This window comes from Columba livia, chromosome 5 (genome assembly GCF_036013475.1).
Source record: "Columba livia isolate bColLiv1 breed racing homer chromosome 5, bColLiv1.pat.W.v2, whole genome shotgun sequence".
Taxonomy (NCBI): domain Eukaryota; kingdom Metazoa; phylum Chordata; class Aves; order Columbiformes; family Columbidae; genus Columba; species Columba livia.
Window position 1 is genome coordinate 60,944,205 of NC_088606.1, and position 26,940 is coordinate 60,971,144.

Below are 26,940 nucleotides of genomic sequence, written 5' to 3' on the forward strand. Positions count from 1 at the left end.
ATCAATAAGTCATTACAGACCTGGAGTCTGAAAAGTCAAACAGCAAGAATATTTAAGTATTTCGAGCAGTGTAAGCCACCTGGTGCACAGGCAGTAAAATCTTTGGCTGCGTGCTTGTTAAAACAAGAGAAACAGGCGCCAGCTGTGCAGAACGGGTGGGAGCAAAGGGGGCTCAGTGGGACGGTGGGTGAACTGTGGTGTTTTGTTTTCCCTTCAGGCTGGAGGTGCCCAGGCCAGGATGGGCAGGAGGAATGTGCCTCAGAGGTAAAGATGAGCAATATGCACTTGAAAAGAGAGCGGCTGCACCTGAAGGCATTGCTCAGAAGAGGAAGGTGTATGCTAATGAGTAAGTCTTTTGAAGGTTCAGTTTGTAGTACTCCAGGCAACATTGGACTACAGAGTGGAACGAATTTTGTAGTGAAGTTAAAAAAAAAGGGGGGGGGGGTGTCAATATAACATAAGAAAGCAGGAAGGTAAGAGACTTTAGGAGGAACAGCTGGGATTCTGCTTTTCTCATAGCTGCTTTCAAGAAGCACTGCAGTTAACTGCAGGAAGAAATGCACCCTTGGATCAGGAGGGAAGTGTGAAAGTCATCAGCAGCGACGAGACTGAGCGGAGTCACTCAGAGGCCAGGGCAAAGGGAGGAGGGAGAATAAGTATACCAGAGCCAGAAACCAGCAGAGTGAGTTTTCCTTGGGTTTGCATAAGTTAGCACCTGTATTGCTTGCAGCTGGATGAGTATGTGGGGGGTGGGAGACCTTCTTTCTCTGGGAAACCAGAGGGTTACTGTTTTACATATGAACGAGGCCTGGTGACAGAAAATACCTGCAGTTTTATGCTAATGATGAAGCTCTTAAGCTACTGATGCTATTGAAAGAAGTATTTCCAACAAGGAAAGACCTACAGTTTTTTATTTTCCTGCAGGATCTGTGCTAGTGTCCATTATAATATTACACCTAGAGTGCATTATTTTTCTCAACTGGGCCTGAGGGAAAGACAAGACATGGACCTAAGTGATACAAAATGCTTTTTCCACCTAACTGTTCTGTTTGGTTATCTAGAGTGAACATGTTGGTGTGGAGCTACCTTAGAGGTTCTTGCCACAATTTGGAATTACATTAATAAACGGGAAAACTGCTAGTGTTCGGTTTGATTTTTCTCAAGTAATGGCAATGTGAACTTTAAAGAGCACCATAGTATTGTGTATTTTCATTACAGGATATTCCTCTAAAGACAAGGGCTGGGTGTGTCTTAATACTGTTAAATATGTGGCTATAACATCATGTTACATGAGAAATCACAACAAGCACCAATCCAGATATACAGGCGGGGAAACAGATACACAATTAGTTTAGACCACTAAATGAACTGTTTGTCAGTATACCACAAACACGGTGTTTCCTTGAACATTGTTGGGCTATATCGTCTTTCGTGTAATCAAATAGTGAATTTGGGTGAAACAGAAGTTGTGACAGCTGTGAAGTGTTACTTCTTTTGTGTAGTTTTAATAGAGGTGGACTAGACTGAAAGCTTCATTGCTGATACCCAGAACCACCAGATAAAGTCAGTTTATCCAGTAATTTGCTTTTCCTGTGAGATAAATCTAGTTGTCCTGAGGCCAGCTGGTGAGACTTCTGCAGTTTTCTTACTAAACTGGTCCCTGCTGCTTGTTGCCATCCTCTGTCTAGGAGTTTGTGCATTGTATCTTTTTGTAATCAAAAGAGATTTTGTAACACCATTCTCCAAGACAACAAAATAGTCTGTTTAGAGTAAGTGCTTTTTCAGTGTCCTTGTATCCATGTTACTTGTGAACAGCTTTTCTGAAAGATCTGTCAATGATAGAAAAAATCCTTTGATAGATCTTTAAGGGTCCCTTCCAACCCAAACTATACTGTGATTCTGTGATAACTGTTAATTACACATTATTTTAATGTGTTTATTAGAGTGTACATATTAAGATGTCTATGTAGAAGTCATATTAGACGTATTCATGATTCGGAATATTGAAAATATTTTGACTCTTGTCTTAGTAAGTAATGCTTTTCTTTCAAATGCAGCTATTACTTGCTGTTGAGGAACTGAGCTTTGGCGGGCTTTAACACCTTCTGAACTGTAGTTCACAACTGAGTTCCTACAGCCAGTAATGATATCGTGTGTGCCTATCTCTCAAGTCAGTAATTTAATATAATAAAAATATTTTGCTGAAACATAAGCTAATACAATTTTTCACTTCATTTAAGAGCAAAATCTTAAATTACAGCACTGTAACGCAATCTGTGCAGCACACCAGCCTGGAGCAGTTCCTTATTTCTTTCCCTAAATGAACAATCTCCACTTGGAAAAACAACATAACAAACCCTTTATAGAGTTAGAAATGTCATGTGATAGTTGGGAGGCAGATTTAAGTACTTAAGGTAAAACTTTGTAATGGGAATGAATCATCTTGTGATCTTCCAAGCTGCAGCATGTGCTGCTGCCCACAGGTGTGGTGGGGCAGCCAGGCTGGGCTGCTCAGCAGCTCCCTGACACGCAAAGAAGGCTCTTTTCTATTTTCTTCCTGCCCTACACCACCCTCCTGCTCCTAGTGATGCGCTCTGGCCACAACACGAGCAGTAAATTCTCTCCGCTGGCAAGAGAACATTTTTTGCCAGAGATAATTTTTTGGCAGTATCACTGAGCCGAGTTGGCTTGCTCAGCCTCATGTGAGCGCTGGCTCAGGGCAGCCAGGAGCAGCCGGGAAGGGAAGGAGATGACGGGAAAGAGAAGGGAGCTTTTACTTTTCATTATGAGATGCTGATTTGGCTCCTGATGTATTCAGTATAGAAATCTCTAGAGTCTAGGAGTGCTTGTCCACCTCTGTGGACAGTAACAGCCTTCTCTGCCCGTATGCCAGTTCAGCCAGAATCAAGCCAGCTCCATTGCAGAGTTGTCTTAGCTCATCTACTCTGCCCCTTAGGGAAACTTTCCTATTTTCCTCTTTCTGTTTAAATAATTTAATGTTACACAATGCCAAATGGCCACAGTGCTTTTTGAGGTCTAGTTTTGTATTTAAAGTGACTGTATGCCAAATGAAATGCAGGATCAAGCTAATGGGTGTTGGCAGTTTTCCATGGTTTGATCATAATTAAAACCAATATATCGATCACAAATCCAGGGCCAGAATAATGTTCCAGTTCATGCCTGATGTTGATTTATTTGTAACTGATTTGAGTTAGTTACTTCTTTGTTTCTTAGTGTGCTATTATTATTACCCATGTTAACAGAAAAACCTCATCCAGTGTTTGAGTTGAGTGCATTTTGTTTGTTGTATCTGTACAAGACTGGCCACGCAGAAGGTACATTACAGCTTCAGCAGTACCACAGATGTTAAATACCAGGAAAGCACCACTAAGGGCCCTTGGGCTTGTGGCAGCAGGTGTTACCAAGTGGGGTGATTCTTCACAGGACTTTTGTCATCTTTTTTACTGCAGGTACAACAAATCTGGTTCTACAAGGCTTTTCCTGTATCTCTCCACCCCCATACCCCATTTTCTTGCACAGGGAACGTTGCTCCTGTCCTTTGCCTTCCTGTGAGAGGTGATGCCTGGTTTTGATCTTGTCCTGGCTCTCCCTTCATGTTTACGTGCCAAAATATATAGATATAGATATAGATATTTGTTATTGTTGTTGCATTAAGAGGCTTTCAGCTAAATCTGTAAACTGTTGGTTTAGTGACAAAAATTCCTGATATGCTTCTGGGCAATTTTGATGGGCTGAAAGGAATCATGGAAGAACAGTCAGATGCATTTGCTGGATCAGCAGCTTCAGCTGTTGCTGATTGAAGAAAGTAGTTAAAGACCACGCGGTTAATGCAGCAGGTCCGAGATTACAGCTTAGTTGTTGAAAGTGGACAAAAGGATTGTATTTCAGTCATAATAGTGGTTTATTTTGGAACTACCATGGTATCATAAATAGTTCACTAACATACACAAACATCCTAGTGGTTAGCTTTCAGTGGCTAACCATTTTTCAACAAAAGCTCTGGAAATGCATAACAGCCTTGTGCTGAGAGAATGAATGTTCACAAGTGCTTCAAAATAGCATTTTGGGGACTTGAGGACATTCTTTTATTAAAACTAACACTTCAAAGATCAATCATTCAAATAATTTGAACATGTTTGATCAGATAAAGTTTCAAGAAGTTCAGGCCAAAACTGAGCTGAGTCTGCTTTACTAAGAAATACTAGAAAATAGCGCAAAGTAATATTTCTGCAGCATCTTTCCCTGTTAACAGCGATGGAGAGTAGGCATCCACTGACACGTTGTGGGTGCGGCACCTTTGTGCATCTTTGAATTGCGCTGCCAGGCTGTGGGATCTTCATGAGCAGCAGTAGGTAAGTAGATCAGATATTATGCAGTAATAACATGAGTATTAGTTAGACCTATTATTAATCACTGGGGGTTTTTTTGTTGTTGTGATTCTGACCCAAGTAGAAAATTGCAGTTGCTTAACAGATTAGATTTTGCATTTAATTTGGCACGTGGCCTCTTTAAACATAAAGCTAGGCGTTAAGAAATGTGTAAATAGGGAAGGAAAATGCTGCCTTTCAAAGAACAGGCTTGATCTTGGAGCCTCACAGCAAATACTCTCTTTCTTTGCCTTTCTTTACATATACTAGTCTGTGCATTTATTTGATAAAAAGCTTAAGTATATGTACAAACAGATGAAGCAGAATCTTCAGAATTCATTCTATTGAACTAAAACTAATCTGCTAAACCGTGGTACTTCTCCTGTTGTGACAAGAGATGACTGAGCTGGTAGAAAGCTCACTGCACCGATGAGTGGGAAGTCCTTGTTGCCTTCACTTTCCTAATCCTCTTTGTGCTCATGTGGTCCCACACCTTCCACGCTGCCACCAACAGCGCTTGTGTTGGTTCAGCTTGCCCGCTCACGAGAAAGCTGCCGCTGTTTCTGCTGGGTGATTTATGAAGGGATCTAGGAAGCGGTGTAAAGTAAGTGGGAGAAATGGGCAATGACACGTAGGAAGAAGAAAACTTAAAACCTTCACTGTTGAACAAACCCATAGTTTTAACAGGGATTATTTTATTTCTTGCCAGATATCTTCTTTTGTAGCATATCTATGCAGGGTATTTAATGTTAAATACTGGATGTTTCTGTTTCCAATACTTCGTAGTTGCTGATCTTCAGACAAGTTAAACTGAAGCTGTTTGAACAACTTGAGCGATCACAGGTGTTTCTTATTTCGTAAAAGAAGTGGGCACTGCATCAGAAATTTAAAACCTGTTGTAAAGCTTTTTGAAAACTTGTGTTTAAGGGTACCAGTTTCTAAACTGAAATGTTTTTCTCAGTCCTTTGAAGTCTGGCTGGTACCTTTCAAGTCTGGGCTTCTAGAGGCTCCTGGCATGTAGGCAGCAAGATGCCCGCATGTGATGGCCCCTTTTGTTTCAGTGTTTCTGAAGTCTAGGGGGTATGCAAAGAGCCCTAAGGACTCTGAAAGGGGGAGCTAGGGCCTTGCTATTTCTATGAAAAGACCAGGGAAGCTGTGCAAGAGTGGTTTTCAGAGAGTGGGAAGGGACCGAGTGCTTGGGAATCATGTCCAGGAAAGAAAAGTAAAACAACTAAGCAGCAAACAGGAGTGCATGCAACAGCACGTTATGAATAGATACAGGAAAAGGAACTGGAGAAGGATAAAAGTTCAATAGCAAATTATAGGTAGAACTATAAGAAAAGGGGGAAAAAAATGAATGAAAAGCTAAATACAAAGTAAAAATAGTTAATATAGTTAAATATTTTCAACATGAACAAAATTTACTGCATTAAAAAATAGCCAAAATAAATTTGATACTGTTCCATTGTTTTCCATATAAGCACTTGCCGTTGTGAAGTTATGTGAAGTTCTGATAACGTATTTTATGGTAGAACAGAGGAATGGTGTCCACCTGGGGAACACTTGGGGAGGTTCGTCCCACAGGAGTCAACAGCAAAGTAAACTGTAGTTTAAACACTAATGGAAGTACCATCGCTTCCCTTGCTGGTGCATCACAGGACCAGCTGGAGCTCGTCTTCTGCTGACAATTCAGTATTTTGCCAGATTAGTCAGGGCAGTTTTGCACTAATTGTTTTTAGTGTTTCAAAGTGAATGGGCTGGCTGGCTATTAAATGGACACAGATTAAAAGTTAGGTGGGAAATGTTATTAAACTGGGTTTTGGCGAGCTTTGTAAGTAGTGTCAAAATGCTGTAAATCTGCTCAGCTTCCATGTAATTTTCAGAATTGTTGAAATCCAGTAGATAAAAAGTTGCTTTTTTTTTATTTTGTAGCTTGGAACTGTATACCTAAAGTCACACTATAGTAAAGAGATGACATAAAAAACATTTTCCGAAGAACCGAGATCTTATTTTCCCAAAACTTTTAATGGGAATGAAGCATCTGTACCCCACCAGCTGTATCCCAAGTCTCAGTTCAGTGGGCTGGTTAAAAAGCTTCATTGGATGTTCAACTATAGGAGGAGATTATTGTATTTTTGGGGGAGTTTAAGTGAACTAGAGCAGCAAGGTAGGAAGCTTCTGGCCAGAGTAGAAATTGCCGGTGTGAAAAGAAAACAAACCATGACACATTTTTCCCTGCTGACAGGGAAGAGCACATGAAGAAGAGTGCATGTCGCTACCAACTTAATTTAAAAATAGATAAATAAATCAAAAGCGTTTTCAGATGTTTAAAACTTTTTATCAGAGGCTGAATTAGCATTTTCTCTTTTGCTGTGATCAACCTCTATAAATATTTATTTGGAAATTGTTTTACAAAATAATACAGAGACTAGCAGAGTTTAAAATATTAGTACCCGTCCCCCAGCAAAATGACAGCACTTAACATCAACGTTGGAATTAAAATATAACCAGTGACAAGTGCATTCAAAAGGCTCTCAAATGAGTAGAAGGAAATATATTTGTAAGATTAAGTAACAACAACAGTTTACACAGTTCAGAAATTACTGAAAACAATCAAAAGTTACCACCTGAATAAAGAGCAGGGCATTTGGGAAGATGTGCTTAAAGTTTTTGAGAGGAAAATACATGCAAGTTCTTTCTTGATTGTGCAAATGATAATAGTGATAAATTTGCATGTGCTAGGAATTAATTGAAAGATGTTTACAGTATAGAAAGAGCAAGTGTTTGAACCTGGGGTTTTCTTCCTGTTCTCTACACCACATGGAGCAAGTGAGGAGAGTAGCAATAAAACTTTTGTTGGCAGATGAGACTCTGGATAGAAAGGTTGGGTTTTGATGTATTGTTGTGGGGTTTTATCTTTACATGAACCTGTACCATTGATCAAAGTGATTAAACAGTGTTGCTAATAACTTTATTGTAATTGCTACCTAGCTAGTTTTTTCTAGATAATTAATGCAGCTTATTCACAGCTGGTAATCTGAGGAAAGACAAGGGATTTTCTTGTGCTTTCCAAATTGGAAATAATACTTTTGAAGGGCAGATCAGCCTCAAACATTCTAGTTAATAGCAGTAGGCATCATTAAAACAACAGAACACTCCAAATCAGGTTTGGCAACAGCATTGTGGTAAATAATTTGGCAGAGCATTATACTTATTACCTGACGTGATCAGTTATTTTATTTTTGGCACCAATCCCAGTTCAGCTGAAGCCAATAAAAAGTTTGCCATAGACTGACAGGACCAGAATCAAATGCTTCATGACTTGCATTATCATGAACTGGTATGGACAGGTACTTCTGTGGGAGACTTTGGGTTTGCTCTTCTAATTAATTCACAAAAACCCCAACAAAACCAGAGCGAAACCAACCAACAAATAAAAACCACTAAAAAACTAGAAATACATCATGCTTATAATACTATTAATCAGAGGATTAGATGAATAGTAGGCTTTATTCCACTGAAGCAAAAAATGGGTTTGAGTTACTTATATATACATTTTTTTTTCAGTTGACACTTTTCTGACCCTCAGTTATTTGCTCTAACTAATAAACTGGCCTGATTTGTAATAAGTTGCATGCTGTAAGCTTGTGTGGTGCTGAAAAGGCAACGCAGAATGTTGTTTGGAAAACTGTTCAAAGCGATGGCCCAGCAGCATTTGGTGCGACGTGTTTAAACCTGTTCTGAGAGAAACAGAATTTAAGCACTACATAATTTTTCCCATTGTTTTGTTTAGACGCTTCTGTTTTCAACTGTCGTAGCAGATCTCTGTTAATTCACTTAGAATTCACTGCCTTTCCTGCTGGCCCTTGAAGGAAAGTCCAGAAGTCAAAACACTGATGATTTACATCTGCACACAAATTAGATTAAACTTCCTGCTGCTTTGCTCCTAAAAAAACTGCTGCCTCTTTCTCCTCCTCCCACCTAAGGACACTTAGATTTCCCGTTTTCTATATTCTAATAGCAAATGCATTTCCAATTGAAACAGCATATAAAATTTGGAAACGTTGCAACACCATTGCTGACCTCTTGTTCATTTTTCCTCTGCTAACCCTGATGAATCGTGAGTTCTAAAAAGAGACAAGATACAAGGTGAGAGTATCTTGGGCCTGTATGGAAGATGAGAAAACCCAAACAACTGCCATTCATGGGAATTTTCTCCCTTTACAAGGGGAGTTAAGTTTATGTTCCACTAAATGTTAAACTTTGTTCCTTATTTATGATGAGCAGAATGCGTCTTGCAAATCGTCATGTTGCATGCAAGCAGTATTTGAATGTTAGTCACTGTGCATTTTTAGTATCTTCAGAGTCTAAAGTGCAGGTTGAGTAAATGTGAAGTGTTAGACCCTACAGAAGGTGCAGTTTACTGACCAAAGAGCTACAGCATTGATGTTTAACAGTTACACCATCTTAACATTTTTAATAGTTACAAAGGTCAGGATTTTTGCTTGCATTGCATGGTTTTTAGGAATAGTAGAAGAAGCAGATTTCAAATTATTAAATAGGTTTCTGTACAATTTTTTGCTGCTTATTTAACATGTGACTTTGCCGGATGCGTACATCGCTGTAGTAATATTAGAGAATCTCTGAGCTCTCACAACTCCTGTGAAATCACCTTCCTTGAAAGCGTTCCTATCAATCCCATTAAATTAGTAATTTTTGAGTCGCAGGAAAAATCTAGAGAAAAGTGTGCTCTATAGCTCAAGATGCACATGAACACATTTTAAAATGGTTAGCTGCATGAAAAGGAAATACGGGAGAGATGTTGTTGGAAGCTTATAATTCCATAACTTAATCATAACTGTATTTTGGTTACCAACAGCGATCTCGCACGACTCACTTACTTCAGCCTTACAGAATAGTAACATCCAAGAACTTCAAAATGCTTTTACCAGTAGGGCAAAAGTGGATTGAAGTTATTCCACAAGGGGATTTCCCCATCTCTCAACAAGAAAGAAGCAGCTGCAAAGAGGTTTGTGACTTGTCAGAACCCAAATCTGATGCTGAAGCATTAGGAGTTGGAACACAGTCTAGTGTCCATTGATATGATCTGGGTTGTATGTATTTTTCAAAGGGCAAGACCTCCTTGTGTAGAGTTTTAAATGAACTCACTTTATATTCCAAGATTTTGAGCATTTTCTTCTTTAGAAAAGCATTTACAGATTAAAAATCTCGTAGTAATGTTCTACATCTCAATAGCGCTGCAGGTTCTAGCATGTTAAAAAGACATAAAATGCAATGAAATGCCACATAGACAAACTCAACCTTTATAACACAAACTGCACTTTAGGTACCAAATTAAAATACCATTTGCTGCTGACAGCATGGGCCAAATGGGAGTCGGGGGGGTGGAATTTGCTGCTTATTAAAAAGCTTTGCTGCATGTGTTCAACTATGTGTTTTATTCTATGTAAAAGTATCATTTTCTTACCCAGCAGGGCAATAAATAGTTGTGCGATGTGCTTCTGTGGGGTCGTTTGGCCTTTGATTTCACAAGATAAATATCTCTCAACACTCAGAATTTTTAAACTGTAAGGGAAACATTATCTGTAAAACCTGGGTACTTTTTTAACACGGGACAAATCTCTAGCTATTCGCTTAACATCGCCAACCCATAGTATTCGTTCAGCACGAAATACCAGGTCAAAGCAAATGTGAAAACCATTTGATAAAAGTATATTTTGTCTGAAGGGGTAATATGTAATGCAATTAATGGTTCTTTTTCACCCAAAACTATAATCACAAAAATACAACACATTGAGTAGTGTGTTAACCAGCAGTGTCCAAAACAAATGAGTGTAATCTGGAAGTGGTAATACATATACATTTGAAAGACCAAACAATGAAATTTTCATACTCAAATCTACTACTAGAATGAATAAAAAATTCACACAGCAATGAAGTGAACATACCAAACAACAAAGCAGACTTATAGTGGTTTAAAGTATTCATAGTCACAAAAAAACAGTGTTAATAAGACCAATTAGAATACTGTTCCTTTTAAAGAAAAGCTATTAATGAAACATCAATATAATATGATGAGATGGCTCAAAGTGCATATGGAAGAGGGTGGCAGTACAAGATGTACTCTTCACAAATTCACTCCTCTTAGTGCAATAACTGTGCAAAGAACAGTCCTGCAGCTTCTGCAACAGGTCACCTCTCTTCCCAAATGGGATTTTCACTTGTTCCTAGTTGTGCTGAAGATCCTCCACGTTTTTCTAAATTGTCTTGCAATATGCAAGGTAGCACACACTTTTTTTTTTTTTTTAAAAAAAAGCATGTTTCAGTAATTCCCCCATCACCTCAAGAGGAGGTTTGTGAATAAGGGGCAGGAAGTGACATTGACTTTCTAAACACCCGTGGCCCTTTTGGGGGCCCTGGATAAGGGGGTGGTGGCAGGTCATGGTGTCCATCTGAAGTAACTGCTTGCTCGTAAGTTGGTAGTCCTGAATCGTCGGTTCTCGGGGGAAGGGGGTTTAGGGAAAATTCTTCGTGCCTTCTGAAGATGCTGGATGAACTTTGTCTTCTTACATAATCCAAGTACCTAAACAAAAGTTAACAGCATTGCGTCAGCCTCTGTTTTAAATGGAAGAAAGAATAAGCCTCATTTGTTGAAAAAAACCAAAAATCCAATAAACCCCACTAACGCAGAAAGAAACACCACTGCACAACAAAACCCACTTGTTTTCAATGATCATAAAGACCAGAAGCCAAATAATCTCTCAAATAAACCACTTGGTAAGAATAACTCAGTAACATGACATTTAGAGGGAAAAGGAAGCACAGAGTCCCCTTTTATTCAAGTTTAGGATAAAAGAACAAGGGGCTAGAGAATTGGTAGAGAAGCATTTCCTCCAACTTCATTTCACATCTGAGGTGACTACATGCCATGAAGAGCATACACCCTACTTCAAAGAGTGAACAGAACGTGTTGGACTTCCCACTGCAGCCCTAACCTATTAAAATGATTCCATCTTTTTACTAGGAATATTTTGGAACAAAGAACCTACACAAAAACAACCCAAAAAATCCTCAAAGGTACATCAGCCATGCAAGCACTGGTTTACATTTTTGTGTTGTTAATAACTTCAGCCCAACTGCTGCTAGTGCACACCCAACTTTGCTTCTAGGAAAGGAAGAACGAGAACTCCCACTAGATTCTCTGAGAATACAGTTAGACCAATGCACAGTGATTTTTAAATTCCATTCTGAAGCGAGAGTTTGTTTTGGCGTTTATTTTGTTTTAGACAGTGAAAATTCCTTACCCTGGTGGTTGCCTTGATTTGCATCTACTTTTGCAGCAGTAGAAGATAATCAGTACGATTATAACTAAAAGTACTCCAGCAGTAACTAGACTGATGAGAAGTCCTGTGACATTAATCTTCTGTAGTGCCTCATCACCTAAAGATACAACAGTGGTTGTTTTCATTATGCATTCCTTCCATCTACATAGTATACAGTACACATTGTGAAATACTAATTTTGCTGTGCTAGAAGGCTGTTCTTTTCCACAGATGTCTAAAGTCTCTTTTCTGCACATAAAACTGTTGCGATGTCTGTCTTCTGCTGCCTTCCAAACATTACTTCATGTATTTGTGGCTCTGATCAGGCTGTACGTATTTCCTTAAGTCATACTGACCATTTTTTAATAAAACACCTGGTGTTAGATTACTCTGAACCTGAATCAGACTGTTATGTTACTGTTAAAGGAATGGGGGGAATGAAGAAGAGTGACACAAACAAAACAAAACCCCAGGAAGCAGCCAAATTTTACTGATTGTCTAACAAATAATTGGACAAATGGATAACAAAATTCATATTGGTTTTACCTACAGATTTATGATGGATCCCACTGTAAGACACTTCAGTGAATATGTTTTATTGTATCAAATAATGCAATATATTTGCACAGTTCACAGTGAATTTCAGTAAAATGATCAATTCTGATTTTGTTAACTGAATGTATGGAGTATTTTTAAGAATGTACTATTATAGCAAACACAGAATCGTGCAATATAAGAAAAGAATAAAAAGATTACTTACCTATTTTTATTTTGGGGCCTTTAGTTGAATAGTCTTTCCAAAAATCCATCTAAAGAAACACAAAGGATCAGATTTATATAAGATATAGAATTGGCAGGCTTATAGACAAGTTTTTGTAATCTGGTACTGTAGGCAAAATTTAACAATGGCATAAAGAGAAGCATCTCCTGCTCACTGAAGGATTTATGCTTATCCCTCCATATTTTTCTCATATATTGAAGTTTGCATAAAAATTACAATTTCACAGAGAAGAAAATGCCAGCTGGTGATAAAGTGCTTTTTTTTCCTGCCTGACTACAGAAGTTAGCATATATTCTGACACTAAAAATGCTTACAATTGATCTTTGTAAATCCTTACAGAAGAGTATTAACGAGGCAAAGGTCTTGAGAATCAGACATTTGCATGGACAGTATTTGAATTCATATCAGCTAGAAAAATAATGGGATTCATTTAAGAGAAAAACTTTAATGTTGCGTGACTGTTATGCATTACATGTGTTTAGCTGTAATTTCTGCTTTTGCCACCCAGCAAAAGACTCCATCAAGATTCTGATTTAACTCTTCTACCTTTTTCTTAGGAAAATGCTGACAATGGCAAATTAATATGTCCACCTTCAGAATAAAGTGTATTCCTTGCTCTTTCTGCAGGTTAGCACAGAGCACACCTAGAATCAAAGAGATTCTTGCTGTGAGCAGCAAGAGCCAGTCTTCAGCTGATCATCACGTTCCGTTATTGGACTGAATGGTTTTTATGTATTTTTCTTCTTTTTTATAGCTGTATATAGGTAACGATTTAGAAGATAATGCTATAGGAATACTTGGCAATAGCTGAACTGCAGATTTGCTCTGTGCTCCTCTAAACCTCTTCTTTGGAATGATGCAAGGACACGATCAGCCAGTTGAGACAGAGAGCATGTGGAACACATTCACATTGGACGCTGAGGTTATTAGAGATTCTGCAAACATACAGGTATATTCACAAGCAGTATGTCTGCAGTTTCATTCATATCTGTTTGCAGAATTGGAGCCCTTATCTAACATCTTTAAGACAACAGTACATATTCTGGTGAACTCACCATGTAGCTAAAGCAATAACCCCATCTAATTGAGGCCTGTACTTTTACAGTAAAATAAGCAAGTATCTTAAGTGTTGTTTGCAGAAGCACTACAGTATTTAGGTAATTTTGTCAATAACTTCCTTTCAGTATATTAGATTCAGTTTGAACAGTTACCGTTTTATCAGGGTCTTCAAAGATTTCTCTGGCTTCTTCATAATTGCACAGCTCCTCAAGGCATTCCCTTTCCAGATTATCTGCCGTGAACGCTTCAAAATCAAATCTGTTATTCAAAAGATGCCGTCCAATGAATAAATTGGCCTCCTTTTCTGATGTGAACACTAATAAAAAAAAAGTTGATTTAAAACAAGTTAGGAAAGCTAAATTTGATATTTTTAAAGGGTGGTTAATATCCTAAAGGAGCACATTGAGACCTCTTCTTCCCCTGGCGTCTCTCAAATACATACAGGAAAAAGAAACATCAAAGTTTCCTCCTAAAATGTCATATTTGCTGCTAACCCTCCTAACTACACAATGCAAAACAAACATTTTCCTTTCTCATAAAGCATTTCAGCTATTCCTTACACTGGCCAAGAGAATTCGATTCTCATGACAGCTGTTGTGCAAGCTTTGGTATTATCCCTCTGGGACGCGGGCATCAGTTTTTCACTGGAGCTCTTAAGAACAAAGTAACGGTCACATAAAGCAGAAATTCAGTCAGAAGCAAACCCAGAAAGACACTGACCTACTGAAGGAGGAGGCAAGGGGGAAAAAGGGGTTAAAAAACCAACCAACCAAGCTCTTCTAAAGAATCCTCAATATACATTTATCAATATTCTGCTATGCGTTGGTTCCAATTTTTTTTTGATGGAATTTGGATTTTAAATCATTTTACATTTTCCTCCTTTCACAGTTGTGGCAGCAAATTTTACGCCAAGGCTGGCATATCGCAAAGTTTATTCGTTTTAAATTAGTCCACGATAGGAGTTTTATTGACAACAGGCACTTCTGAAGACATTGAATTCTTTTCCTTCTTTTGTGCTTACTGCATGCTCCATGAGGCCTCATGGAGTAAGTTGTGAGGTGAGATTCCAGAAGGGTTAGTGAAATTATAGAAGGCCTTGGGATACAGGAATGCATTTTCTCACCAGGCATTTTCCACAGGCAGGTCTTAGCCTGCTCTTGCTACAGCTCCTTCAAGAAAAAAAATATCTTTATATGACAAAATTAGTGTTCTGGTTTTGTTTCCAGTGAAAGCCTGATCTGTACTCCAAGAAATTCAGACTATTTGCTTAAGCAAAATGACTAGAGGATTATTTTTGCAAGTGTAATGCAGAAACAGCATTGTTGTATACCAAGCCAGACGGCTAAAAAAAAGAGATGAGATGCAGAATAAAGTTATTCAATTACAAATTAACTCTGTGTTCTTGTTAGCTTGTTTGGCTAGCTTATCGCATCATTCAGGAATTTTTACTGTAATAGCTACTGTTAGATCTTGCAATGGTATCTCAAAATGGTTTGCTCTCTGAAAACTAAGAGAACTGCAGCGTAACTTGCATACAGGTTATGTCTTAATATTATAGTATATTGAAGGAATATTACTGTATATATTTATAATATTACAGGATATATTGGACCCACATGTGTGTACACACATTTGTGTAGGAAGGGAAATCTGTTATTCTAAAGTAATGGTAAGAGAATCTAAGCTTAAAATATTTATGCTATATCTAAGAGTAACCCGAGAGGACTTAATTCAAAAAGAAAGAAATAAATGAACAAACAAATAAACACCAAACCCCCAAGTGGAAAGAGAAAATAATTCTATGGAAAAAAATATTATCAGTACTTTGTTCAGTGGAAATCATGAGGATACCTTCAATCTTCTGAACAGGGATCTTCAGTATTGTTCACTACTGTTTCGTTCCGTACCATGCAAGCAGTATTAGCTACCCTTCTCAATTAGTTTAGGTAAGAATTGATAAATTTTAATTAAGGTTGCCTGCACAGGCAAGCTGCCTGGAGCCTAGGACCCTAATTCCCTGTCACACATGCGCCCTTTCTCTTTCAAAGAGTGTCTATCCATTTATCTGCGCTTTTTTCACTTTATATGATAGGATGTAGTCAAAGTACACTTATCTCCACCTCCAATTAACATAATATTTGGAGAATGAAACAGATGGATTTGGATTCTGTCCTGTATGTGAGGAAACTGAATGCAGTCCTGCAGTCCTTAGGCCATGGTTCAACAAAATGATAAACCAAATTTTAGGATGCCTCAAATTTCTTTATATGTGTATCTACACAATGTGCTGAATAAAGTAACTCTGCTGGTAAGAGATGTTCAGAAAATGGTCAGGGGGTGACCTCTCCACGCAGGTACCCCGTTTTTTGGCAACTGTTCTACTTGCTAAATTACTGAAGAGTTGGCCCCTTCTCTCTCCAGCTCTGTCTTTCAAGAAGGGTGATCTGGGCCTGCTGTCAGCAGCGGTTCTGTGCTGTGCACTCACAGGGAAGGGGTTGCCTGGCAGCCCAATGTTTTATGCCCCAAAGCAAGATGGATTTTAATGAATAACCTATCTGAAGCATTTTTCTGCCAGCCGTGTTTCCTGCTCAACACACTGCCCTGAAGGAGCCTCCCGCTCACTGTGGTGACTTTTCAAACTCTGTCTTAAGGTTTCAGCCACTCCTTATCCACTGAGGAGACTGGACAGCTAAGTTACAAACGCCTTTTTGAAGCCCTGATGCTTAAATGTTCAGCGTTACACAGCTTAGCATCGTAGTGCTTGAGTCTTTTTGGGGAACTTCATTTGGTTTTACCTCAGTTCCTCTCCACTTCCCTCCCTCCAAAGAGAAGAACTGCAATAGCAGCACTGTATTTGTCTTTCAAGATGTTTTAAAGGGGATCTGGTGATGAGGAAAAACACCCATCTCAAAAAAACCCAAGCAATTAAATCCTTTCAAATGCAAAGCAATTTTAGATATACAGATAAAATTGTGATGTGTTCTAATAGTACCCAAGCAGTGCTCTCTAAATACAGATTTCAAGCTTTTGGAATCTTGATGTTATTTGGAGGATTCTGCTTATAACAGTGACAACAAGCTTTGAGACTTGGAGAAAGCTCAGTTGTCCCAATCTGCACTTATTACTGGATCTGATGAATACTTAATATAGACATCCAAGTCAATTATCTTTCATTTCAGCAAAAGATATTCAAATATTCTAAAATTAAACATAAAATGGCTTGATTTTTGTAATGAAGTTAAAAAAAAAAGAACCAAACCCCCACACAACTAGTCACACACCCAAAAAAGATTTCTCAGCAGAAGCAAAGTTAGATACAGTTTTGGAAAGTATAAAACCATGTTAAAAGTTACCGTCTTTCCATTCAGGTTGCTTCAGGTTACTTAATCCCCCTGCGCAGTGAGGAAACGCAAAGATCATCCCATGTAGTTGACACAGCAGCACCAAAACCGCAAACATGGCGTGGTATCTGTCAGGCAGAAACTAACCCGAGTTAGGGATGAAAATGACAACGCAACCTTCCGAAGTGTCCCCGATGACCCCTGAGTGAATCCTACAAATGAAGTCATCCAACGCAAGCGCCTACACGCAGCGCCAGGCTGATGGTTCCCTAGAAGAAAAACGCGGATCCAAACTGGTCCTGCGTGTCTATCAGTAAGTTTCCGTTGCATAAGAGCCGCACATGTCACCCGGCGATCCCTCCGGCTCCGCTCGGCTCTGCCGGGGCTGAGCGCGGTTGTTTGGGGATTTAACGGGGAAGGCGGCACACGGGGGCTGCAGGGACCCTCCCAAACTGCCCACAGCAGGTTCTAAGAGTTCCCCGGCGCAAACAGAAACCATTTTGTCAGGAGAAAGCCGTTGCCAACCTCCTCCCGGGGAGAGCCTGCATTCTCCCATCTAGACAGCTGTAGAAATTAAGAATTCTGAATTCTTCCAAGGGTCCGACACAGGGAAAAGCCACGCTCGCTGCCTGGAGCTGAGCCGTGCGGCGATCACCCGAGGGCACCCGCCACACCGAGGGCACAGTGGCCCCTTCTCCCCGCCGGGACCTTCCCTCAGGGGTTCCCCAGTTCCTCCCCGGCCCGCCCGTGGCGGAGCCAGGGCGCCCGGCCGCCGGCCCCAGTCGCGCTGGTTCCGGGGGAGCGGGAGGCGTCGGCCGGGAAGCGCCCCCTGTCCCGGTGGAGAGAAGGGGCGCCGGGTCCCGCTTCCCGTCGCACAGCCCTACCTGCCCTGGCGGAGCTCCGGCGGCGACCCGAGGCGAGCGGCTGACGGGGCAGCCTCTGCCGGGGCTGCGGCGGCACTTCCTGGAAAGGGCGCGGCGGAGTCACGGGGCTGCACCTGGGCTGTACCGGGCCGCCCCCGCTCGCCCGCCCTGCCCGGGCTTCGCGCCTCCGCGGGCGGGGGGCGGAACCGCCCCTGGAGCCTGAGGGAAAAGGGGTCGGTGGGAGCAGCGGGAAGGCCGGATAGGGAGCCCGGGCGACGGCGGTAGCGCTGGGGCTTCGTTTGCAAGCACCTGGCTGTCTCCTCAGCTCACCCCCGGGAGCCCTCTGAGGACAAGGTAGCAGTCTTTTTGTCTTCTGTGAGCATATTTTACTGCTAAAACTGGCTTTTAATTTTTTTTTATTTTTTTATTTTTTTATTTTTTTTCCTCCTGTGGTAATCATGAGGCTGACAACCTGGTTTGGCTCTTTATTTCCCAAAAGTTAAGCCCCTGGTCTGCAGAACCTGCGGACAGGGCTTCCTCCCTGAAGGGGGTGAGAAATGGTGCCTTTTAATCATCTGCTCATCCTCAAGCAGTTACTTACCTAACAGCAAATTAATATTTTGTGTCCACCAAGCTTTGCTAGCCAAGCAGCTGATCACAGCAGGAAAAGGACCAGAGTAAGTTTTGCACATGTGAAAATAACTTTGGTGGTGAAGTAAAGACAAAACTTAATGTGAACTTTAGCCATAAAGGCTGGAGAGTGGCAGACATGGCTCCCTGAAGCTCGTGAGGTCTCCACTAGCTCACACCTGCCCTGGGGCCTCCTTTACCCTCCTGCCCGGAGTGGAGGAGCAGCTGGGCATGGAGGCTGGTTCTAGCACTTGGGTCTGTGGTGGTTTTGGGTTCTCCAAAAGACATGAGAGAATTTAGTACTTCATGCTTGCTTTAAGAGTAGTTTCCCAAACTGTATGTGGTGCTTAGAAAGACGAGAGACTTGACAAGTCTTTCAAAAGGTAAGGTTGAAAATGCAGTTAACACGGTATGCTGGTAGCATTAAATACATGAAGAATTTTGGGATGGATTGGGTTAAAAACTGGACACCGAAGAAGCTCTTGAAACACCTGAGTGGAACAATTTTGCTACCAGGAAATCCAGGGACTGAGGGCGATTGGTGTCTATGCTAGAATATCTCCTATAGTGTCTCTGGATTGTATTGTGTTTAGGTGCTGAAGTGACTCATATATACAGAAGTAGGAAAGAGTAGAACGAGGGTATTGGATGACACTGGTGGAAGTGATCAGGTATTCTCAGGAGAAAAACAGAAACTTCTGATGCGTGAAATAAGAAGGAACTGCTTTGGAGGAGTGATGGCTGTGGTTAAATATTTACTTAATGACATCACGCACTGCAGTTAAGAGGTGCTTGCTGAATATGTAACTTATGAGCTGGGCCGGCTCTGATGCTTTTTTAACTGCTGGATATCTCAACAGAAAATTTTGTAGTGTGATTATGTATGTGCTTGTAACACGGTGGAGGACTAAGATAGCAATATTGTATAAGAAAAGAGCAATACAGATTGTTTATTATCTAGATAATACCGAGGAGATAGGAATACTTAGTTGTTGCATGTTGGAAAACAAGAGAATTGCTATTACTTTGTAAAGGTTCCTTACAGCTTCCTCCTGTGTGTTTCTACTCAGCCCTTACCTGAGTTCCAACATGACTGTGTCTGCGAGAGTGGCGTCAACCAGCGAAATAGCTGCTGAGAGCTACAGCGCAAGGGCACGAATGCACAACATCTCTGTGGTGTGTTTAAGTAAAATACCTGCATGTGTGTGTGGAAGCTTTTTATGTGTCAGAACAACAACATTGTATGAGGAACCTCTGTTATACAAGCAACAGGTATTTCTCTGTTATGCCACTGTTGCATGTTGTTATTAAGAGAGGGGGAATAAGATTTTAGAATTGTTTATGTGCGTCATCTGGGGAGTGGACCAAGAAACAATCAGCTCCATCCGAACTCTCTGCTGGGACCTCATCCCTGCTCTGAAGGTGGAGGAGCAACGCTGTAGAACTCTGGTGGGAAAACTTTAACACTCAACAACAGTTACTCGGATGTCTTTGCCAGTGTGGATCTTGGGAGAACATGTGTGTTCTGTCTGTGTGTGCACTGGTACTTCTGTGTGTGTGGTGGGGGTTTTTCAAAACCATGGCACACAAAACATAAGCAGTATAGATTATTTATTATTGAGATGTAACAAGAAAAGATTAAGTTCTTATATGTTGGAAAGGGTAGTCTTTCATTTGGAAAAGCCACTAATTTTCTCCTATGTGCTCCTCGCTGAGCTCAGCTTATGTTCCCATGTGCCCATCTTTGTGATCCTGAGTAATAATGTATCCACTTGTAATAGCATGTAAATTACAGAAGTATACATCCAACTAACGAAGTTTGTTATTGTTAGTATACTAATCTTTAAGGGAAAGTTACTCAACTAAAAATGCTTACAGAGGGTCAGTAAAAGCCTTGCGAGGCTGAATTTCACATATACTTGTCTCTGTATTCGATATTTGAAAGGGAATGGAAATGTTACCAATACTGATGGGGAAGCAAACACCCGCTTTGGTTTCAGTAATTAGGCCCAGTGCTCCCGGCTGATGAGTGCTGTCAGCTCCCACCGAGGATGCTGCTCATCTAGTAGGATTAAAATTCTCTGCTGTCAGTTGCTCAAAGTATTTTTACATGCAGCGAATTTTAAAAAGTCAGAACTCTTTTTTTTTTTTTGTCATTGGGAAGGCTGGTGTGTTGTGGGATCTGTACGTACGTGTCCTGATGTGAGAATTCCAGGAAATGGACTGTTGAAAAATGTCAGTGTAAATTGCTTCATTTAAAACAATGTGCTCCCAAATATACACAAGGTAAAAAAATATTAACGTCAAAACCTCCTAGTAGTGTGATGAAAACTTGCTTGTGGTGTTTCTTGATACAATTTTATCTTGTTTTGGTGAGATACTTTTTGACTAGCAAAATCATCCTGTTTAGTTTTGATATTTAAGGTACCAAAGCAGGAATGAAAACTGTTGGTGTGAAGGGGGAGGAAAACTCATCTGTGTACAAATACTTGAAGGGAGGATGTAAAGGAGATGGAGCTTTCCTCAGTGGTGCCCAGTGACAGGGCAAGAGGCAACGGGCACAAACTGAAACGCAGGAGGTTCCTCCTGAACATAAGGAAACCTTCTTGTACTTTGGGGTGACCGAGAACCAGCACAGGTTGCCCAGGGAAGTTGTGGAGTCTCCATCCTTGGAGATGTTCAAAAGCCACCTGGGCAACTGGCTGGAGGTGGCCCAGCTTGGGGGTGAGTGGGGCTGGTGGAGCAGACGAGTGACCTCCAGAGGTCCCTTCCATCCTCAACCATCCCATGATACCGTCTGCTTCTAGTAGAGCAAAAGCCCGGATGTTTCAAACTCATCTCAGCCTTCTAAGATCTGGGGTTAACATTTAGCTCCTTATCTATTTCTGTTGTGTCATCTTTTTTGTCTCACTAACACATTTCTCTGTACAGTTGTTTTCTTGGACTTATTTCTTGTTCACACCAGAGGGAGCTCTTGGGTGGCCTTACAGCTTCCTCTTACAGCTCTGCTTTGATTCATAATTCTGAATGTTCCTGCTGAGAATGTGTTATCAAAGTACACAAGACAAAGCTGTATGAAATGTGGCTCGAAAAGCCTTCATTTTCTAACAAAATTGAGCTTTTGGTTTATTTGTAGGTGAAGTAATGTAACACCAGATTGACAGCTTTGGCTGTGTGTTAATTTTGCTCAGCTGCAGCAGAAATGACGGCTTCAGACATGCATAAATGCAATGGATATTGATGTTTGTTATACTTGGCATTTATTCTGGTAGCTGTGCAGATGTATTTGTTAACTTTGTTGCTGTGATACAGTCACTTTCTATTCGGTGGGTATTTGGTTGATCCACAAGGAATTTGGTGGTTGTTGTGGGAGGGTTGCTTGAAGACTTAAGGTGAGAAAGGGGTTTTTAAGAATTTTTCTTTAGACATGTAATCTTAAAAATTTGATATATTTCTCTGGTGTGTATAAGCCAACTCTAAATGGGTGAGGTGCTTATTTTAGGTGCTTTTATCCAAGCAGACATAATTCTTGTCATGGTTGATAATAGAACAAATTTCTACTGTTTTTCATTATTACAAATTTTATAGGCAGTGGCCTTAACCTGGAGTTTGGTTGGTGGTGTTTTGTTTTGTGCTTTTTTTGTTTGTTTGAGGTTTTTGTTTGTTTGCTTGTTTGGTTTGGGGATTTTTTTGTTTTTATGTTTTGTTTTCCCCTTCATATTGTAATTTGCCATTCTTTTTATGTTGACTACCATTTCCAGAAAGTGGTCTAGCACATTACAGCCAGAACAAGAGAAAAGTGAATTTTATTGCATTTGAGGAAGCAATTGGTGAGAGCTTTCAGGTTTTTAGTCCAAATGAGAGAATGTCACGCGTGAGAGAAAACCAGTGCAGGTCTGTAGATGATGCGGTTATTTGTTGCTACAGTCTAAAGCCTGGTTCTAAAAATAATTATAGACTACACAGAAGCAAAGATTTTTCTGAAAATGTTGTTAAGATCAGTGATGATAAGCTGTCTAAATAGTCTGCCTGCCTAAGGCAATGTGCAGTAAATTTAAGTGATGTACAAAGAGAGGTCCATTGAGGAGTTCTGGTACAAATTCTTTTTGTTCTGTGGACCCCAAAACTCCGCTTTGTTTCCAACAGAATAGTTGTAGTGACCACATCTCGGGTGTGTGTACAACTCTTGACATGTACAACTGCATGCATGAGGAAATTAAAATAGCACTACTGGTAAAAACCTATCACATTGAAACTTCAATAAATGTTGCACTTTTGGAAGGGGCTCCACTCTGTGCTGTTTTAATTATGAGGTGGATCATAGATATTTTGTTTTTCCCTAAATAAGAGAACTTTGGTGATAGCTCCTTTGATCATTTCACCATTGACTTGTTTCCTCGGGTAGTTGAAATCTTGTCTGTTACTTTATTTTTATGCAGGCTCCCCTTTGTTCTGCTTCTTTAAGTTCTCCTAATAAGGGGAGACAGAGTTGAAGTTTGTTTTTACTTCTCTGTGCATTAATGCTACGTTGTTTCTCTGGGAAAAGAATGCATCTTATTTTATCTTTGCAAATTAAGGTTAATGTGTTAATGAAGATGCTGTGTGCACTCAGACTTTTTTAACAAGCTACTGTCAAGCAGTAAATTATCCAAGCAAGTGAAGAACTTGTTCTGCTTCTTCCTCTTAGTTGTGTTTTGCAACTTCATAGCTGGCAGTTTGGAAAGAGAAGAGCTATTGCTGTGGAATGGATTGGATAGGTTGGTTGAATCATGATGTGTGAATGCTTTTGAGACAGTCTTGCTTTTGTTCGATGTAAACTTTGCATATCTACATTCTGTGTGCCTATAATTAAGATGTTATTTGTTTGACCAACCAAACAAGAACTTCCTATTAGCTTCCTAGTAAGGAGATCAGCTGTAATTTCCCCCCATTGTTTGATTAGTTACTTATATTCCACTCTTTCTTCTTCTCTTACAATGAGAATAATCTCAAAAGAATTCACCAGAATTCTATTAACAGAAGTGAAGGTGGAGCCTATAAAAAGGGGGTGACTTAAGGAACTTCTGCAAAGATGAGTCACCATTGACCATGTAGGGCTGTTTCCATCTTTGGTGTTTAATTTAGGGAATAATTTTGTGGGTTGTTGTTGTGTTTTGGTTTTTTTTGAACCTAGAAAATGAATGGAAAAATATTACAAGCTTTTAAACAAAATTTTCAGGTTGAAAATAATTTTTAAGTTCTAAGTGATTATTTAGAACAATCCCCTTAAAGGTCATTGTTCCTGAAGGACTACAAAGATTGTTTGACTCTCTGCATTCATGGATTATTTTTTTAATCCAACAGTTACAGATCTTACAAAATGGAGAAATTGGTGGCTTTTGCTTGGGACTTAGTGGTAGAGGTTGGACTTTGCAATTTCAGGAAGAATTGTCTTATGACTTATTTCTTAGATTTTTTTCTTTAACAAAGAATACAGTAATTCACGAAAGATGGTAGAAGTTACAAAGTTGGCCACTTAAGTTTAAAACCTAGGAAAGATGAAATGAAAATAACCTGTGTCTATCGATATAGTTTTGTACATGATTACTTATTTGTGCAGGGAGACTGGCCCCATAAAATAGCCTGGACTTTTAATTGTCGTTGAACGAGGGATGAGAAACAATACGCTGTTTAATGCGTCTGAGGTACTTCAGGAAAATTAAGTTGTAGGAGACTGTCATTAATTTTCTTACTCTTTTCAACCTTTTGCACAAAAAGTGCATGAAGGGCTTGATGCTTCTAAAGGACTGACAAATCTAACTGCCCTTATTAGCTCTGGGATTCCACTGTGGTATTTTTCTGTTCCTTCCAGAGCTCATGTTTGGCCAAAGCACGTTGTTTGCTAAGGCATCTGGTCTTCAGCTGAACATCCCAGGAGATGGAAAAGTCACTGTTGCCATCAGTAGGTTTTATCCACTGTTTAAACATCCAAGTTCTCTAGAAAAGTGTTTGACTTATTTTTTGAGTAGGAAAGGTATTAGATAAAATGTTTATTTATGCAATATCAGGCTAAATAAGAATACTGTTGGCACTTTGAGGTGGTTAACTTTGCATAAAAGAGTACTAAAGAATGTAAATAAAGGAATCTAATGATGCAATGGTGCAAGTACACCATGTGAAATACACACACAATGCAAACAAATATGAAAATGCTGAATGCATAGGAAGTAAAGTGAGTAACTTTTGAGATGTCTTGTAATTTTCTCGAAGGACCAATGCACACATGAAGATCTTTAGACACCTCAAGGTACTTTGCCTCATTCTTCAAACTAAGTGGACGATGCTTATGAAAACGATGGTTTCTTGTTAGAGCAATCAAACCCCCCCATTTTTTGATGCTTATGTCTATATGTATGACAGCATAGACACTTAGGGGCATGTCGCAAGCTGCAAGAACATGGATATAAAAATAATACAGCCACAGTGTGAAGAAATGAAGACTAAATATACGCTATTTAACTAATACTACAAAAATTTCTCTATGAAACTGTTTTCAGATATTCTTTTCTATAGACAGCATTATTATACTGGGTTTATACGATCCTTTTTCTTTTTCTTCGATATTTTTATAACATCAGAAAATGAACCAAACCAAATAACTATGTGCTATCATCCTGATTTGAAAATGTCTGTTTAGGATTAATTTAGAGAATTCCTTCAACCAAAAAGCATCTGTGTATATTTATCACTTTAATAAAGATATATTCAATTAATTTTGAAAACTAGAGTAGAAAATTAATTTCCCTCCCACAGACTTAATGAAGAAATAAAGAAACTAATTTTCCATTGCTGTTAAAGGGGTAATCCACTCCTTCACATATTAAGAAATTAATGTAACACGTCCAGTCAGCCAAAGAGTCCCTGCTTCTTCCCCTCCCCCCCAATCTCTTACACCAGCTTATTTTCAATAATGCAATTATGAAAACAAAATTAAAAGAGACTTAAGTCTTTTTATGTCTTTCAGATGTCGGTTTGTGCTAATCCTAGGTCTGATGTTTATCCCAATAAAATTATCCATTGAATTTGGTGGTACTTGCTAGTTTCGGTTTCCTTTAAACAACCACAAAAAACCTATATTTAAAAAAAAAAAGCAAGCAACAAAAACCCCACAAAATAAAGAAAAGCCACAAAAAAAACCCAAAACAAAACCAAAAAACCACAACTAAGCACCCCACACCATTTTTTTTTTAAACTGCCAGGAAAAATGTTAAGGAAGAGTCATGGCTGGTTTTTACCTTTGTAGCATTTGCGGGGGTTTGTGTGGTCAAAAAATCATCCTCTTTATTTGAGAGAAATACAGAAGAAAGATATTTTCTTTATTTAAAAATTATTTTGATTCTGATACCTTTTTTTTCTATGCTAGCAATGTATTGGAGCAGACTTTTATAACTGAAAAAATCACATCAACAAATTATTTTAAGGTATTGGAAGTGGGTATTTGAGAAATGCGCAGAATTACACTACTATAAATTATTTTTTGTCGTAGGTCAGACTTAATTTTACATACATCAGCAATGTGATTTGTTTTTATTATTTAAAGAGCACACCCTGCATGAGTGAGGCCGCAGCTGACAGTGTGAGTGCAGTTTATGTCCTTAATGTAAGGAAGGAACCTGTGACGTTGTGTTAATGTCCCTTTAAGGACACTGTTCAGATTAAAAAAAAAAAGGTGGGAGGGTAAATCTCAGATTAAGGTTTTGAAACTTGTTACTTGTAGCAGACATTTTTGGGGTTTAATCTTCTGTTTAGGTGTGGAGCGTTCAGCAAAGCAGTTGGTTGTGTGCGTAACTTTAATTTGTGAATAGTACCACTGCCAGCGAAAAGCTGAAGGGTAAGTGTACATTTAATGGATTTCTTGATCAGGGCTGCTTCTGCATCAAGCAGAAGAACTGAGCTTTATTTGCCCTCACTGGTTGCTTGGTCTGTGTGAATATGGCATAATTTGGAAAACAGGGAGATGTCCAGAGCAAGAAGCAATGAAAATACAGCTGTTCTAAGGACAAAGGACATCTAATACATAAAGCTTTTTGGAAAGACTTGAGACTGCAGAATCTGAAAGGATTTAAAAATCAAAGAATGATTGCAGCATGTCCAGCAAACCCACCAGCCCCTTGTGCAGAAGTACGTGGATCTCTGGGGGTGGCAGTTTTGGAAGAAACCTCGTGATTTAGGGTGCTTGGCCATACGTACCACTGAACTCCTTCAGGGATCCCAAATAGCGTGTTTTCCCATCCTGGGGCTGTGCCCTGCCAATAAGAGTTGGTCTGGGTGGTATAAGGATAAGTTTGTACATAAGGAACTTATACAGCCTCCCACCACACAACACAAATTGATGTAACTTCAATTATTATTTTCTAGAAATACAATTTATGGAATCATAGAATCGTTTTGTTTGGAAAAGACCTTTAAGATCACCAAGTCCAACTGTCAACCTAACACTGTCCAGCCTACCTCTAAACCATGTCCCTAAGAACCTCTGCTATATAACTGTCACAT

General features: G+C 39.6%; 2 protein-coding genes across 2 annotated transcripts in view; one reads left to right on the forward strand and one right to left on the reverse strand.

Moving 5' to 3' along the window:
• Nucleotides 1-10,100: 10,100 nt before the first annotated feature.
• Nucleotides 10,101-17,932, reverse strand: PRRG4 (proline rich and Gla domain 4). Its single transcript, XM_065065369.1, has 6 exons — nucleotides 17,797-17,932; nucleotides 16,925-17,040; nucleotides 13,724-13,887; nucleotides 12,492-12,540; nucleotides 11,714-11,849; nucleotides 10,101-10,992 (listed from the first exon to the last, which is right to left on the reverse strand). Exons 2-6 carry the CDS (start codon nucleotides 17,028-17,030, stop codon nucleotides 10,752-10,754), a joined length of 696 nt encoding a protein of 231 aa, XP_064921441.1. The 5' UTR covers nucleotides 17,031-17,040; nucleotides 17,797-17,932; the 3' UTR covers nucleotides 10,101-10,751.
• CCDC73 (coiled-coil domain containing 73) overlaps nucleotides 17,401-26,940 on the forward strand; it is a 79,889-nt gene continuing 70,349 nt past the window's right edge. Inside the window, exon 1 of the mRNA XM_021301279.2 lies at nucleotides 17,401-18,129. The gene's annotated coding sequence lies outside the window, so the exon portion shown is untranslated. The remainder of the gene's footprint in view (nucleotides 18,130-26,940) is intronic.

Bases quoted from the DNA above. Each gene is read 5' to 3' on its own strand.
- PRRG4 (XM_065065369.1), bottom strand. From the start codon at position 17,030: ATGTTTGCGGTTTTGGTGCTGCTGTGTCAACTACATGGGATGATCTTT. The intron at 13,888-16,924 runs GTAACTTTTAAC...TTTTTTTATTAG, and splicing joins GCAACCTGAATGGAAAGACG to TGTTCACATCAGAAAAGGAG. The intron at 11,850-12,491 runs GTAAGTAATCTT...TTGTATCTTTAG, and splicing joins AGGCCCCAAAATAAAAATAG to GTGATGAGGCACTACAGAAG.